Below are 17,219 nucleotides of genomic sequence, written 5' to 3'. Positions count from 1 at the left end.
GATTACTTCCTCCCCCCTCCCCTCCCCCAAATTTAAGGGCTGAATTCTGTCTTGAATAAATCATCTTGATATAGTGGTAGAAGGAGAGGTATGTATTATTTGGGCTTTCTCCTAATTTTCTTTTCTTGTAAAATGTTACCTTCAGCTGTTGTCCCATCAAGACCAGAATGTGCAAAAAGTAGCCCTTGACTGCATCATGACCTACAAGCATCCACATCTACTGCCATACAAGTAAGAGCTTTAAAATTCTTCCAACATAGATAAATCACTAAGTATCACATCAAACATATATTTATGATATTTGGCATCATCAGCTTCTAAGAGAAATATCCACAACTTTCTGAACCCAAGAAAAAATAATACTCCTATTCCGAATCTGAGTTTGGAAATGGACAGAATTAAAAAAAGCTTCTCCTATTTATATTTAAAATAAAATGGAAAAAGCTTTGGTAGACTATAAAGAAGAAAAGAGGTTGTCTCCTCCATTGTTCCTGAGATCTAGATATAGTCACAGAAGGTAACCTGGACTAGTCTTGAAAAGCAGATATCTGAGAAGTGGAATTGCTGTTTTGTTTTAAAGAAGGAGGAGGAGTGCAGCAGGGCCATGTTCATTCAGAAATGGAAAAACTGAAATATTTTGTCTATCAGATTTAAACTCTTTCTCAAAACAAAACAAATCTTTTCCCTCATCCAGACCCACCATGGTATGTAGTGGCCAATTGTGTTCTTTTCGGTAAAGGATTTTTGTAGTTCTTTATAATCATTAGGTAAAACTGTCAGCACAATACTATTGCACCCACTTGAATAGCCTTTACAGAACCTTGTATGAAAAATAGTGGTCTGTGCAGTGATGTTGAGCTAATTGATTTACTTACCCTTTTAATAAAAGGGTAAGGATGTGATCTTTGAATAAATTGCACAGAGATCTGTTTTTAAAAAAAAAATAACTGTGTTTAATACTTACAGGGAGAACTTGCAAAGGTTACTGGAAGATAAGAGCTTTAAAGAAGAAATAGTCCATTTCAGCATATCCGAGGAGAACACTATAGTTAAAATGCAACACCGACCAGATCTTGTTCTTGTTCTTATGAGGTGCGTGGGTGAAACACTGCATAAACTTTGCATATTAAAATAAAACAATGGCTATAGAAGAAGCATAATGCAGCCTCTGGTTGATATTTTAGAGACAATACAAACTTATGGCTCTCACAGCAGCTAAGGTTTCCTTGTTCATTACTGTACGTGATATTCTCTTTAATACATTTGTGCGTGTGTAGTATTGTTGAATGCATTAGTTAAGCTCATATTTTCCAAAAAAGTTCATCTTAAATGCCTAAGAAAAAATCTGAGAGATTTTCACCCTCAGGGTATTAGTTATTTGATAAATACATGGAAATAGCGATTTACAGTGAAAGTGCTTCCTCAGCTATAACGTTGTCTTCATACTAGCAGAGAGGTGGGCAAACTGCGGCCCGCGGGCCACATCCGGCCAGTGGGACCGTTCTGCCTGGCTCTTGAGCTCCCAGCCGGGGAGGCTAGCCCCCGGCCCCTCCCCCGCTGTACCCCTCCTCTGCAGCTACGCTGCCATGCGGGCAGCACGACTTGCACCCCCGCCCACGTCCCAGGCTTTCCAAAAAGCCTGTCCTGCCGCTCTGAGTGGCATGGTAAGGGGGCGGGGGGAGGGGAGGGTTGGATAAGGGGCAGGAGGTCCCGGGGGGCAGTCGGGACAGAGGGCGGTTGGATGGGGCAGAGGTTCGGGAGGGGGCGGTCAGGAGACTGGGAGCGGGGGGGGTTGGATAAGTGGTGGGGTCCGGGGGGGGGGCAGTTAGGGATGGGGTCCTGGGAGGGGGCGATCAGGGGACAAGGAACGGGGGGGTTGGATGGGTCTGGGGTTCTGAGGGGGGACGGAATAGGGGGCAGGGGCCAGGCTGTTTGCAGAGGCACAGCCTTCCCTTCCAAGCCCTCCATACCTTTTCACAACCCCGATTTGGCCCTCGGGCCAAAACGTTTGCCCACCTCTGTACTAGCACGATGCTTTGCTAATTCATACTTAAGCCATGCTCCCATTCAGATCACTAGCAGAATTTCCAGTGACCTTGTTGGGAGCAAGAGCACGCCCTTTCTGTTAGTGCTACTGGGTGCCAAACAGCAATAGAGGTAATAGTGGGGAGCATTAGTTAAGCCATGTAGTTCAGGTTATACTTTCTAAACAAAGATTGTGAACCAGCCAGACTGCTCCTGCAATGCTTCAGAAACAGGCAGCTAGTGGAGAACTCACTAATACAATTTCCTTTTGGCTTTTGAAGAATTCTGTATGGGCGGATGAGAAACAAAACTGGAAGCAGAACTCAGGGCAAATCTGCTGCAGGCACCCGTATGTCAATTGTTCTGAGGTTCCTTGCTGGCTCGCTGCCTGAAGAGATCAGAATGTTCCTGGACCTGCTCTTTGAACCTGTGAAGCGCTTCAGTGCTGGTATGCTTCTGCCATTAGAAATTGGGGATAATAGTTCTTCCCTATCTCACGGGTGTGGGGAGGATAAATACTTTGAGGACTGTGAGGGACTTAGATGTTATGGAAATGGGGGCCATATAAGTACCCTGGATAAATTAAAGCACCCATGACACTGGTTATTTTTTTAAAATAAGAGTCAAGGTTTCCCCTGAGCCCTTGGCCACAGTTTCCGTTCCCTGCTGTACAATGTACTATTATTCCTGTACCGTTATTACAGAAGTGAGGCACCAAGAGACTGAGTGACTTACCCGTGGTCACCCAGGAGGTCTGTGGCAAAGCAGGGAATCGAACCCAGAATGCCAGAGTCCCAGGCTGGCATCCTAACTATTGTGTTGTCCTTCCTCTCTGAAGGGCTGGTGAGCACAATGCCACAGGGGTATTATGAGGATAAGTGCATACATTGATTGTGAGGCACTCCGACACTACAGCAATGAGGGCCATATAAGAGCCATGATAGACAGCTGGGACTGTCTGTTAATTTTACATAAGAAGCTGGATTAGGAGCATTTAAAGATCTTGTAATTTAGGGCCAGATTTTGCCACCCTTTCTCACATTGAGACGAACCTCAGACATTGACATTTGGCCCATTGAAATCGGGTCCTTACTTACCAAGGTAAAGATGAACTGATATATTTTCACTGTCCTCCTTCCTTCTGTAGGACTGTGCCAGGTTGCAGTACTCCAAACAATATCAGAACTGGATTTATCTAAAGTCCTGCCTCTAGGCCGCCAGCACAGTCTGTTCAACAGCTTTGAGGTTGTACTGAAAAATATGGGCCATCTGATCACCCGGTACTTACCTGAGATTTTACAGATTTTACTTTGTATGACAGCAACAGTATCCCACATCCTTCAACAAAGAGAGAAGGTAAGGAACATGATACTGTGTATATATATATATATTTTTTCTCAACTCTATTGGTTCAAATTACGCTTGGTGCCAATAAGGAGTAAAGCTTTAGAAACCAGTGAATAATAGAAAGATGGATAAAAATATAGGCCAGCAACATTGGTCTTAAAATGCCGCAGTGTTTATATAGAAAGAGTATATTGCTGTTAAACAGTTGTTTAAAATGCTGTTAAATTGTTGGCATTTCAGTCAGTCACAGTGTTGAATATATTTAATAAAATAGGCACTTTAAAACATTGCATGTAACAATTCATACAAACAAGAATTTGAATGTCAAATGCAGTTTTTTAAAAAAACAACTACATTTCATTAAACCAAAGTGCACACACTAACTAGGAGTTTGTTTGGGGCAACTAGAGCCCTTTCTGGACTTGAATTCAAACAGGTAAAAAAAACTTCTGTTTCCCCCTTTTTTTTTTGGTCTTAATATCATGGTTCACCTCAAGCTTCTCTAAGTGCTGTAGCAGTAGCTAGCAACAAGGGAGGGGTAATTTTAGGACAATTACAGTCCATAATCCAATTTACAGTAGTACACAAGTAATTTTATTTATCTCTAGAGTAATCATTTTTGTACTGTAAAGTCATTCAAGTAATGCTATCTCTCACCTTCAGATGTGACTGAGTAACTCTTGGAGAGGTATTTGTGGTGCCATGCTGTCATTTGTTAAACTTAATTTAACACTTCATTAGCTAGTGAGGTGTTAAGAGTTCAGAGAAGGATGCTAGAAATCTGTTTATCTTGGATAATTATTACAAGAAATTCCTGTGGGTTTGAGAGTCATTTATTGCAGGATGGTATTGCCCAAAGAGTTAAATATCTACTTTTGTGGTTCTGAGCTCAGTTACGGGTTTAATGTTTCCTACTGTTCACTTTCAATATGGAATCTGTCCTTGTCCTTACACAGGCCTCTTCTCAAGGGGCATGCTCTATCTCCTTCCTCTCGTTTGAGTAGATGGGGAATCTGATTCAGTTTATTTGGTGTAAAAATTATCGTCTATCATTCTAATTTTTAGTAGCAAAAATCATATCTCTTGTGATAAAGATTGCGGTTGAGCATTAGTCAAGGTGGAAACTAAGCTCAAAAGAAACGAGATTAAAGCACGGGACCTTAAGGGGAAGGACAGCAGAGAAGTTTGTACAAGCAGTAAGATAAGTGCCTGGAAACAGATTTGGTATTGGCTGAGGAGGAGTGGAACCACATCAAAAGAGAGAGGATTGCAGCAGCAGAAGAGGTGTGTGGATAATACAGTTGGGGAAAATCAAGGGACAGAGAGGAGTTGTGTTGGACCGACGAAATGCAGGTAGCGATCTGAAATAAGAAAATGGTGCATAAAGAAAAAGACATAAGCACATCAAGTGTGAATGAAAGCAAATACAAAGAAGCAAAGTGAGCTGCTAAGCAGGCAGTGATGGAGGTCAAAGAAAGTGCCATAGATGACCTGTATGCAGAGCTTGTAAACCACCCACATCTGGCTGGCCAAAAGATCTATAACATTGCAAAAATCAGATGCAAAGGGAAGGAGTATGGTATTGCAGCACCATTTGTAAATGATGACCAGGAGAGACTGCTAGTAACACCTGAAAAAATGAAGGTGAGATGGAAGCAATACTTTGAGAGTCTCTTAAATAAAGCAAACCCCTTTTTGGAAGAGTTGCCAATATCCTAATGTGGTGCCTGAGTCTGACACAATGGAGGTGAGAAATGCAGTCTAGATAATGAAGAACAGTAAGGTGGTGGGACCGAGGAAGTGACAACGGACCTGGGGAAAGTCCTGTGCGAGAGAGGCATAAAATGGATGAGCAGAGCGGTTAAAGCAGGGGTCGGCAAACTTCGGCTCGTGGCCCATCAGGGTAATCCGCTGACGGGCCGCGAGACATTTTGTTTACGTGGACCGTCCGCAGACATGGCCCCCCGCAGCTCCCAGTGGTTGCGGTTTGCCATTCCTGGCCAACAGGAGCTGTGGGAAGCGGCATGGGCCACAGGGATGTGCTGGCTGCTGCTTCCCGCAGCTCCCATTGGCTGGGAACGGTGAACTGTGGCCACTGGGAGCTGCGGGTGGGCCATGCCTGCGGACAGTCAACGTAAACAAAATGTCTTGCGGCCTGCCAGCGGATTACCCCGATGGGCTGCGTGCCGAAGGTTGCCGACCCTGGGTTAAAGCCATATGGCAAGATACGTGAATATCCAAAGATTGGTGCAGGTCTATCTTGGTCCCAGTACGTAAGCAGGGGAGCATCCACAAATGTGGAAACTGTTGAAGGATAAAGTTCCTGTTGTGTAGAATGAAGGTACTGGAACACATCTTGGATGCTACGGTTAGGAGAATGGCGGAACCCCTCCTCAGACAAGAACAGTTCAGCTTCAGGAAAGGATGAGGAACCACAGATGCCATGTTTGTAATTCGGCAAGTGATCAAGAAGTAGTTAGAGCACCAACAGGATCTCTTCTGGGCTTTAATAGACCTAGAAAAGGCATAGTATAAGGATGCATAGGACAAAGGATGCTCGCTCTAGTGCTGAGGGGATATGGCATGTCTGAGGATTTAATATCACCGAAAACAGCGATCTGAGCATGTTTTGGAATGACAGGCCCCTTTGATGTGAAAGTCCAACTGCATCTGGGGCCTTTAGTCTGCTGCTGTTTATCATGTTGATGGAAGATCTCAATGGGAAAGGTGAGAAGCTGCTATATGCAGATGACATAGCTATAAGAGTGTTCTCAGAAGACGAGCTAGAGTAAAGAGTAAATCAATGGTAGGGCCAGGTAAGCTGACATGGGAAGAAAAAGGATATGACTAAGACCGAGGTAATATGGGTCAGTAGAGGTGTCTTAGGGAGACTGAATATAAAGATGAATGGAATCTGACTAAACCAGACTGAGCAGTTCAGGTATCTGGGTTGTGGACGACAGTGAGCATGAATGCGAGATACAGTCCTGACTGGGGAGTTCTGGGAGACAGTGGAATAACATCACTGACGCTGAAAGCCCAACTGTATGTAGCAATGGTGTGCCCTGCAATGCTGTATCGTGCAGAAGCACGGGCAGAAAAGAGACGGGAAGTTCAGTGCCTAACGATGTTCAAGATGAGATGTCTTTGTGTAGTATAGTCCCACAAAGGGATGGATTGCGATATGAAAGCTTTAGGATAGAAGTCTCAGCCCATGATGTGGCTGACAAAATCCGGGAAGTGCAACTTTGCTGGTTCAGACAGAGAGAGAGAGTGAAAGAAGAGGACCTGGGGAAGATGGCATGGCAGAAGAGGGTGGAGAGGAAAGAGACCCCGAGGAAGTGATGGTGGATTGCATCAAAAAAGATGGTAAGCTGATGCACCTTAGTGCTGTCTCGGACTGACGAAGATGGCAGATGTTTGCATGGTGACCCAACCCTAGATGATGGGATAGGAGGAAGAAGTAGTAGTTTCTAAGTCACTTAGGAGCTTTTGAAAGTGTTACCTAGAGGCCGTGTCTACACTTTGGGGAGTGTAGGGTACATGTAGCTACACACTGCAGCAAAAGGCAGGCTGCAACCACAGTCACTGCCATGTGTAGCTGCATGTGACAGTGAAAGGCTCTGGCAGGGGGAAGCAGTGGGATGCTACACTGGTAAAAATAGCACAGAGGCACTGCATGGTTGTGCAGAGAGCCGTGTAGGGTATGTACCCACAGGGTTCTGGTGTGTCTATATTCCATTCACCTAAGCAGGGCCTCACCATCTACCCTGCTGTTTATACCCATGCTGGGGAGGCATGCGGTGTCTGTACTCTACATGTCGCCATAAGTGTAGCCCTTCCCAGAGGAGATCAGCAGAAAAGGCTGTAATATTATAAACAGATGGCTGATTAGCATGCTTTATCTCAGTGTTGAATATCTTCCCCAAGGAAAGCTATAGAATGTAACTTCGTTATTGTTAAATGAATGGGTAGCGTAACTCTTTTTACTACATTTTAGCCCGCTCCTCCTCACTCTGTCTTTGCTGGATTCCTCTCTCTCCTCTAAGCTTGTTTTCATGTGCTAAGAGGAAACTGACCTTTGGTCACTGGTTTTGGTTGTGCTCTTTTTGGGGGGGTAATTTATTTAATATATTTTCATACAGAAACAGACAAAGAAAAGTACAAAAAAAAAATGTATATGAGCTCCAATAGAATTATGCAATTGCAAGATTTTACAGTTTGACAAAGCTGCAAGACCAGGCAATGTACATAGACATAACATGTTAGGGTGGGGTAACAGTAGTAAAATAGGAGGGAAGGAGGGGACCACGGTGGGAGGGATGGAGATTTGGCATTCCTTGAACCATCTCAATATTTTTTTATTCAAATGTATCGAGAAATGGGGTTCACATTTCTCTGAATTCATATAATTGCTCTCTATAGCAATAAGTTATTCTGTATTTGGCTGCTAATTCAGATAGGCCCAAATACCACAGCTCTATTCTGGTGGTACTTTTGAAGATGTGTAAAGTAGTACTGTTTGAATATTGGGAGTGGGGTTAGTAGATCTCTTAAGTGCTAAAGCTGAAGTATTCGCTTACAGTGGTTTTGGCCCCAGTCCTTCAGCGAGCTGTGTGCGAGTCGGCTCTCGTTCCCAGGCGGAGTCCCAGTTAAGCCTTGTGACTCGGTGCAGGATGGGGACCTTAGTCAGAAAGTTAAAATCATCTTTACAGGATAAAGGTAACTTGTTCACGATAGCAAACAGGAGGAAACAGTGTAATAGTCCAAGCAACAGTCACTCATATCCATGATTGATTAAATACAGTATTTCATGCAGGGTAACTAGCTTGTTCTATATAGCAGGTGTATTGCAGCAAGAATAGGTATTTTTGTCTTTATTTTTTCCAGATCCAACTAAGGTTTATTAACCCCCTGAAAAATTTGAGGCGTCTTGGGATCAAACTTGTGGCAGAGTTTTTTTCTGATTTTGAGACCTACAGCTTTACAGTGGATGAGATTGATGCCATTTTTGAGGCAGTGATATGGCCCCAGGTAATGTTGACAGAGTAATACATTTTATTCTGAGTTATCTAGTATGTAAAGATAAGCAAAGTCTGGAAAGACATTGAAATACTTCTCTGATGGATTGTATTTACGTGGGACAACCTATCCTAAATTCTCAATTATTGAGGGACAATCTACACTCATCGCTATACTTGCTTTCCACAAGCTATTCTTAGTATAACTTTTTATGAGTGAAAAGAACGAGGAGTACTTGTGGCACTTTAGAGACTAACAAATTTATTTGAGCATAAGCTTTCGTGGGCTAAAACCCACTTCATCGGATGCGTGCAGTGGAAAATACAGTAGGAACACACACACACACACACACACACACACACACACACACACACACACACACACACACACACACACACACACACACACACACACACACACACACACACACACACACACACACACACACACACACACCCCTCCCCCCCATGAAAAAATGGGGGTTGCCATACCAACTCTTAATGAGACCAACTGATTAAGGTGGGCTATTATCAGCAGGAGAAAAAAAACTTTTTTGTAGTGATAATCAGGATGGCCCATTTCCAACAGTTGATAAGAAGGTGAGAGTAACAGTAAGGGGGGAAAATAAGCATGTGGAAATAGTTTTACTTTGTGTAATGACCCATCCACTCCCAGTCTTTATTCAAGCCTAATTTAATGGTGAATAAAGAATAAAGACTGGGAGTGGATGGGTCCCAGTGAATGAAAGAGACTGGGAGCTGACTGGCTTTTATACAGTCAGGCCCACTCAAGGCTCACCTGGAACAAAGCACTCCCAATTCACACTTTTCAAACCACCAATCAAGCACACGGTCAAACTGTCCCCACAACAGACACTCAAATACTCACCAACACGGCCTCCCTAATGCAGCCCTTAGTGTACCTCCTCTCAGGCAGATCCCAGGCAAACTCCCTCTGTTAGCCGCTCTGCTGTTCGCTGCTCAGCTGTTTCGCAGCTGACTGGCTGACTCCTCGTTCTTTTTGCTGATACGGACTAACACGGCTACTGCTCTGAAACCTGTTTTTATGAGTGAAGTATCCGAATATTTGGATGCTGGTATTTAAGGTGGTATTTAAAATTTAATGTATTGTTAAATTTATTAACCTTAATTTGGGATACTGCAGATTATGTACTATATTCATTGTATGCCTTTTTAAACAAAACATTGTTCTTTTGGATAATTTAAGCATTATAGCCAGATATATAAAAACTCTTTTTAACCTGTATACTAGATAATTTTAACATTTGCTGCCTAGAAATCTCTAATTTCATTTGCTTGTATTACATGTGTGAAGGGCCGATCTTGAGTCTTAATAAGAAGGGCAAGCATCTGATTAATTCTGGGACTGCTTTTATATTCAAGCCAAAATCAAAAATACTTACAGATTAATCTGAATAAAGTAAAAACTGTATCTCTCTTCTTTAACAATTGAAGCAGACTACTTGCTCTGACATTTCCTGGGGAACAAAGTTGTACTGTTGGTATATGTTAGATGCCTAATCTGTCCAATTTAAAATGCTTGAGTATTTACCCTTGAAAAAAATCTGAATAGTATCAGACAGTACCTTCGTGGGCTAGGTGTTCCTGTTCTGCGGTCAGTCTTAATCTATAATATGCCCCCTTCATCCATTTTTGTTCATTTTGCTTATTTATTGCATCTACCAGTGTGGCACCTTACATATGGCCAAATGACAGATGAATTAGCTGTATGCAAAGCACATAACCTTGTACCTCAGTTGATTAGGTAGAAGAGAATGTTGTTTTCCTGTCCCTCTTAGACTTTCAGCTATCTCTTTCTGTGCCCCCAGCTACCCCAGGATTGGGAAACTAAGACTCCGATTCAGCAAAGTCCCATAGAAGTCAAAGCAGGATGTGGTTAAGTGCTTTGCTGAATCATTGTCTCAGAGCTTTGTGTTTGGAAAGCACTGTGTACATAAGAACGGCCATAACTGAGTCAGACCAAAGGTCCATCTAGCCCAGTATCCCGTCTTCCGACAGTGGCCAGTGCCAGGTGCCCAAGAGGGAATGAACAGAACATTCCCAGCCTCTGGCAAACAGAGGCTAGGGACACCATCCCTGCTCATCCTGGCTAATAGCCGTCAGTGGACTTATCCTCCGTGAATTTATCTAGTTCTTTTTTGAACCCTGTTACAGTCTTGGCTTTCACAACATCCCCTGGCAAAGAGTTCCACAGGTTGTCTGTGCCTTGTGTTGCCATTGTCTGAACATTTTCCAATTCCAATATATCATTTTTGAGATGGGGTGACATCATCTGCACGCAGTATTCAAGATGTGGGCGTACCATGGATTTATATAGAGGCGATATAATATTTTCAGTCTTATTATCTATCCCTTTCCTAATGATTCCCAACATTCTCTTAGCTTTTTTGTGTGCCGCTGCATATTGAGTGGATGTTTCCAGTGAACTATCCACAATGATTCCAAGAGCTCTTTCTTGAGCGGTAACAGCAAATTTAGATCCCATCATTTTATATATATAGTTGGGATTACCAAGATCCTTTGGTAGCTCTTCACAGTCTGCTTTGGACTTTACTATCTTGAGTAGTTTTGTATCATCTGCAAATTTTGCCACTTCACTGTTTACCCCTTTTCTCCAGATCATTTATGAATTTGTTGAATAGGACTGGTCCCATTTGATAATGCTCTATAATTTCTGTAAATAGAAATGATAACTGGTTTAAAGAAATAATGCTCATTTCCTGCATGACCTAGTGTATCCCAGGGGGTGTCTACGCTGTAATTAAAAACCCACAGCTGGCCTGTGCTAGCTGACTCAGCCTGAGCCCTATGAGCCTAAGAGGCTGTTTAACTGCAGTATAGACATTCAGGCTCAGGCTGGAGCCTGAGATCTGGGACCCCGCGAGGTGGGAGGGACCCAGTGTTTGGGCCGAGCCTGAACACCTGCACCGCAATTAGCCCCTTAGCCTGAATCCTGTGAGCCTGAGTCAGCTGGCAAAGGTCCCTGTCAGTATCTAACTGCAGTGTAGGCATATCTCCAGAGACCAGCACTATATGATAGGCTCCAAAAATAATCCAGTAGCTCCCTCTAGCGGGATTTCAGCCATTGATTCTCTCTCAGAGATATTTTTTGCAGAAGACTCATTTGATTTTGTGCATCATTTTAAAGGCTATGAAACCATGAGGCTTGTGAGATGATGCGGGAGGAGGGAGAATTCTAATCCTTGTGCTTGGAATTGGAGTTTCCTGATGTTAACTGCACAAAAATCTACTAGTGGGACTCGGTATTAGTAGTCCACATAGCAGACTTCCTTCCCATAGGATTGCATTAAAGATTCCTTTGTTCAGAAAGATATGTTCAGAAGAGTGCTGCTTTATACAGAGCAGTGGGGCACACAATCATTTTGGGCAACTGGACAAGCTTTCTAAGACTTAGATCTGTTCCCCACCATTGCCTCCATTTCAGTTTTACACAGTCCAATCTGCAGTGCAGACTGAGCAACCCTAAACCCCACTCTCACCATCCTGGTGCATTAAACCAAAAGAACATGGACAACCTCCTGGCTGCTCAGTAGCAGCCAACACGTAGCAGAAGCGTTCTCAGTCATATTGATGCCGCTGATCTTGCTGCAGACAGGAATATAAGTGTGAGACAGTCCCTTTGGCTGCATCTGTGTGCAAAGCACAAGGAGAGAGAAAATAACTCCCAAGGGGAGGACAAAAACAGTGGGTGGGATAATTTTGTTTTCAAGCTTTTAAGGTGAAACAAAAGATGCTCCATTAGTAGCTATCAGCAGTATTGAAGGGATTAGAAAGTGAGCAATGATTTTTTTTTTAAAATAAATTTATCATTCACAGAGAATTATTTAAACTTGTTTTCTGTCAAATTTGATGTTTTAAATAGTGATGCGTGGTCACACTGTTTTGTTTTATGATTTATCCTCTCTTTGTCTTCTAGATCAGCAGGCTCGCTTCCGAGAGCCAGTATTCTCCTACTCTGTTACTCAAACTCATTCACATCTGGAGCAAGAATTCCAGGTAAACTTTTCCTTTTGTGGAGAAGCAAGATGAATGTATAGTGTCTGCTGTGAATAACACACAACATGGAAAGAAAGATAGTCACACATTATTCCTCCTTGCAACCTCAAAGAAGTTATTGGGTACAAAATGGCTGCAAAGAGCAGTATTTTGATCAACATGTAAATTTCATAGATTCCAAGGCCAGAAAGGATCATTGTGATCACTTAGTCTGACCTCCTGTGTAACCGAGGCCAGAGAACTTCCCCCAAATAATTCCTAGATCAGATCTTTTAGAAAAACATCCAGTCTTGATTTTGAAATGGTCAGTGATGGAGAATCCACCACAACCCTGGGTAAATTGTTCCATTGGTTAATTACCCTAACCGTTAAAGAGGGTGATTTTACACTTCATTTAATGTTGTTTAGCTCTTTTTCATCATAGTTCACAAAGCCATGACAAAGGACGGTATCATTATTCCTCTGTTACATATGGGGAAACTGAGGCTCAGAGTGGGGAATTGATTTGTGTAAGGTCTCTCAACAGTTCAGTGAGAGCACCTGGACTAGAATCCAGGTCTCCAGGCTCCCCAGTCTAGGGCTGTATCCACTGGACCAAGCAGCTGTGCTTGCTTTTCTTTTCCTCTTTTCTCTTTTCCTTTAATACTGTACTTTCTTGTTATTGCTTAACAGTATTTTACATAGGGTATTGAGCCTGAGGGACAAGTGTAGAATAGGGAATATACCAAATACGTGAGTTCCAGCAACTCTATTTTAAGTGGTGGACTTCGATTTTCAGTTACATTTTTCTGAAAATGTAGGTAGAAACCTGGGCCTCAACCCTGCAGACATATATAGATGTGCTTAACTTAAAATGCATGAATAGTCCCATTACCAATTGACTTGTCAATGGGATTATTTGCATGCTTAAAGTTAAACATTTACCTAAGTGTTTGCAGGACTGGGGTCTTAATTCTGATTTATTTCCCCACGGAATAAACAGGGTATGAAATAACTATAGCTATGTTGTGTCAAGACCCCGGTGTATCTAGTCTATGAATCTAATGCTCCCTAATAAATGCAACTCCCGAACTTTCCAGTTTCTGGAGATTATTCTCTGTAATATCAGGCCATTTTCCCCACATATGAACAGCCAGGCAGGTTTGTAGCCAATATCTAGCTCAGATTTTGAGGGGAGAGGGATGAGTTAGTGGAAAGTGGTAGCCAATCCAGTTTGAATAAAAACCTTGTGTCCTTCCCCTTTGAACTGTATTGGTTTGTTAATGTTCTGTAGTGTCCGCTAGATCCCTGTTTACTAGTCATTTACAGAATAACATGTGAGTATTGGATACCGCTCAGATATAGAACTAAAACAAGTCAGAAGGAGTTGGCCTTTAGATATTTGGGGTGAAATCCTGGCTCTACTGAAGTCAGTAGGGCCCGGATTTCACCCCTGACTTTTAACTCCCTTTCGCACTCTCATTTGGTCCCATCACTGTGGTATTTCAGTGCTTACCTCCAGATTTACCATTGTCAGAAATGAAGAATGTATTTTCTGTTTATGTACCAAACTGGTCTTAGGTCGTAAGAATTTTTCCTTTTTAATGGTCTCCCCAGAAGGTAGAAGAACATCTCTTTACCTTCAGTCTTTTTGTATGTGACTTTATGGAGGAAATGTTTGTAAAACTTTTATTTATTTTTTTAAAAAGTGAACTGTGAATTTTTCTTGTTCTGTGTCTGTTACTCAGGTATTTCCCTTTGCTGGCCAAGCAGAGACCAGGGCACCCAGAATACGATACGCTGTTGAATGTCTTTGCTCTGCTGTCCACCAAGAAACTCTGTGAGGCAACAGCTGGTGTTGTGATGGATGTGGCTGACAACCTCCTCAATAGTCCAGATTTTGAACCCACAGACCTGGTTTCCAGCTTGACAGTGACTGACTGCGTTTGTTTAGAGTCTGACACCGATGGAATGACAGAAGGTATGAATGAATAGTAATCAGAATGATGAGGAACTCAACTGTAAGCATGAGTGTATGTTTTGGATCCCGTTGGGATATTCTGCGCCTTTGGCAAGAATGCCTTTTTAGAAGGAAAATTCTCTGCTAAGGCTTGTCTTCCCTTAGTACGTTCATTCATCCCTGTGCAGACAAGTTCCTTATTTGTGTGCTAGTCGCCAGGACCCAGAAAGGTTTATTCTCTGTTAAAGGGAAGGGGGAGAATGTTCATAGTAACGGGCGAACTCCATTGGTTAAGTTATAACCCGGAGGGCAGCCTTGGCAATTAGGACAAGTGGCTTGCACAAACGTCCACTTAATTTTTTTCTTTAAAAATAAATTCACCCAGCCATACACTCACTGCAATTCATTTTAATTTGCACTCCCTTGCAATAAAGACTTGTAGTTCATCACCTTTACCCTTCGCGTGCACTTCCTTTAACATTGGTTAGCTCTTTTTCAGCGGTTTCTCTCAAAGCCATGACAAAGGAAGGCAGGGATTGTTATCCCCGTGGTACAGATGAGGAAACTGAGGCTCAGAGTGGGGAATTGATTTGCACAAGGTCACACAACAGCTCACTGACAGAATCGGGATTAGAACCCAGTCTGGGGCTCTGTCCACTGGACTGGCTAAGCTCTTGTGTCACAGACTTGTTAGTGAACTAATGAGGAGGGGAACTCTTGAGGTTTTTGTGTGTGTGTTGTAATAGCCTTCAGTCCCGTAGAATTTTAAACTCCTGCAGGGCTGATTTTCAGAGGCATTGAGCACTCGCAGCTCCCGCTGACTTCCTTTGGAGTGGAGGATGCTCAGCACTTCTGAACATCAGGTCTCCTAGTTCACCATTGTCCCCATGTTTGTGTAGGATTGGGTCTCTTCTTTTTGTTCTAAAACGCATTGGTAACCAGCTTGTACCCATTACAGAGTCCCCCAGCTTGGGTGCACGGTTAATTCTGCCTCACGTTCCTGCAGTACTTCAGTATCTCAGCAAAACCATGTTAAATGTGGAAAAGGTGAAAAAGAAAAAGTTCAGAGCTCAAGTCAGCAAAGAGCTCAACATTCTTTCCAGGTAAGTGATTCCTCACGGTTCAAAAGAGAGAAGCTTTGAAACAATGATCCCTCAGGATGGACTGTAAATATAGAATCAGTTACTTGGTCACAACAAATTTAAATTCAGAGCCATTTAAAACGTGTGAACTTATGTGTCACTCAACTTCCAGGTCACTGGTGGTCAGTTCCCATCACTGCTGACTGAACTTTAAAAGCGTCCGTAAGTGAAACTGGCACTGTGACAGAGTGTGTGTAGCCTAAGGCTGGCTCACCAATCTGTGCATTGACAAGTGTCCCCACAGGGAGATAATTGGTTAAGGACTGGATGATTAACCAGTTAACAAAGTGAATCAGCTCCTCAGTCCAGGAGACAAAGAGGGGCATGGGGAAGTCAGGAAGGAAGAGCCGGTGAAGCCCAGGAGCTCAGAGGATATGTCTATGCTGCAGTTAAAAAACACAATTGGGCCATGCCAGATGATTCAGGCTCATGGGACTGTTTAATTGCTGTGTAGACATTCGGGCTTGGGCTGGAGCCCAGGCTGTAGGATCCTGTGAAGTGGGAGGGTCCCAGAGCCCAGGCTGCAACCCGAACCCAAATGTCTACACATAAACAGTCCCTTAGCTCGAGCTCAATTCAGCTGGCACGGGCCAGCTGCGAGTGTCTCACTGCAGTGTAGACATACCCTGAGCGATGAGATCTCTCCCTTCTCTTGCTATGTGCCTTGGGAGAAGGTAAAAGCCTTTTGTTGTGGGGAAACAAGTACTTGAATAGCACACCAAGTAAAGCAGTTGGCATTGAACTTGCTGCTGGTTTGGATGAGGACTGTTTGCGGTGAGAATCCAGGGTGAGGGAGCCCCGTCCTGTGACAGACACTCTAGATATTAATACTATGAGCAATCTGAGACTGCTCCCCTTGGGGCTATAAAAATATTAAAGTGGTCAAAAGTGGCTGTGCAGCAGTCTGATTTGCATGGATACAGCAAACTTGTATGTCGGGTTCTTTGTAACTCTCTTTCCAAAGTAGGAAACAAATCATGAATTTGCAGGGCAAACAGTTATACTGTGTTTCCAGAAAAGGAGAAATACTGATGTACATATCCACACAGGCACAGAGTGGATCCAGTTACCGAATCAAGACCTTTGTTCCCAGACGTAGAAAATTCAAAATCGTAGTCTGAGTTCAGATGTCAGCATTGACTTTGAATTTCTTGCCTTTCACCAATTTGTGTCTCAAACTTTATGTTTAAGTGTACTTTTAAATGACGAAGAACAATCAGTGAGGGCTGTAAAACAAGGGAGTCATTGGACTTTTTAATCCAGGCAGATAAGTTACCCAGGACTGATTGATTGTCTGTTGCACAACTTTGTGTTGAGGGCACTATTTAAATGTATTAAAATGATCAGAAAAAACCTTTATGGAAAATAGTTTAACATAACAGTTAATAACAGTTTAACATTTTAAAAGGAACAAAAAACTAAACAATGTGGATATGTTAAACTATTTTCCATATTGTTTAGTTTTTTGTTCCTTTTAAAATTCAAAATACTAATGACTATTTAACAGGAGACATATTTTGTCCTCGTATGGCAACTCCTACCTGAGTGAAGGCAGAATTTGGCCCTCAGTGACATGCTAGGCATTAGTTTTAAAATTGACCCTTGTGCAATTTAAAATGGGCTGATCTGATTTTATTTGAATACTCTCTTTAAAAAATCTTCAGCTGATTCCTCGTGCTAAATTGC

General features: G+C 42.7%; 1 protein-coding gene across 2 annotated transcripts in view; it reads left to right on the top strand.

Moving 5' to 3' along the window:
• The window catches only part of UTP20 (UTP20 small subunit processome component), an 83,988-nt gene that overhangs the window by 30,562 nt on the left and 36,207 nt on the right, over positions 1-17,219 (top strand). For both annotated transcript variants that reach the window (XM_077831745.1, XM_077831749.1), the window contains 8 exons: positions 146-231; positions 967-1,092; positions 2,307-2,473; positions 3,173-3,381; positions 8,263-8,406; positions 12,373-12,452; positions 14,180-14,412; positions 15,350-15,494. In XM_077831745.1, the coding sequence (XP_077687871.1) occupies positions 146-231; positions 967-1,092; positions 2,307-2,473; positions 3,173-3,381; positions 8,263-8,406; positions 12,373-12,452; positions 14,180-14,412; positions 15,350-15,494 (1,190 nt within the window). The remainder of the gene's footprint in view (positions 1-145; positions 232-966; positions 1,093-2,306; positions 2,474-3,172; positions 3,382-8,262; positions 8,407-12,372; positions 12,453-14,179; positions 14,413-15,349; positions 15,495-17,219) is intronic.

The sequence above is a fragment of the Eretmochelys imbricata genome, chromosome 1, assembly GCF_965152235.1.
Source record: "Eretmochelys imbricata isolate rEreImb1 chromosome 1, rEreImb1.hap1, whole genome shotgun sequence".
NCBI lineage: Eukaryota > Metazoa > Chordata > Testudines > Cheloniidae > Eretmochelys > Eretmochelys imbricata.
This window is presented reverse-complemented; position numbering and strand designations above follow the sequence as displayed.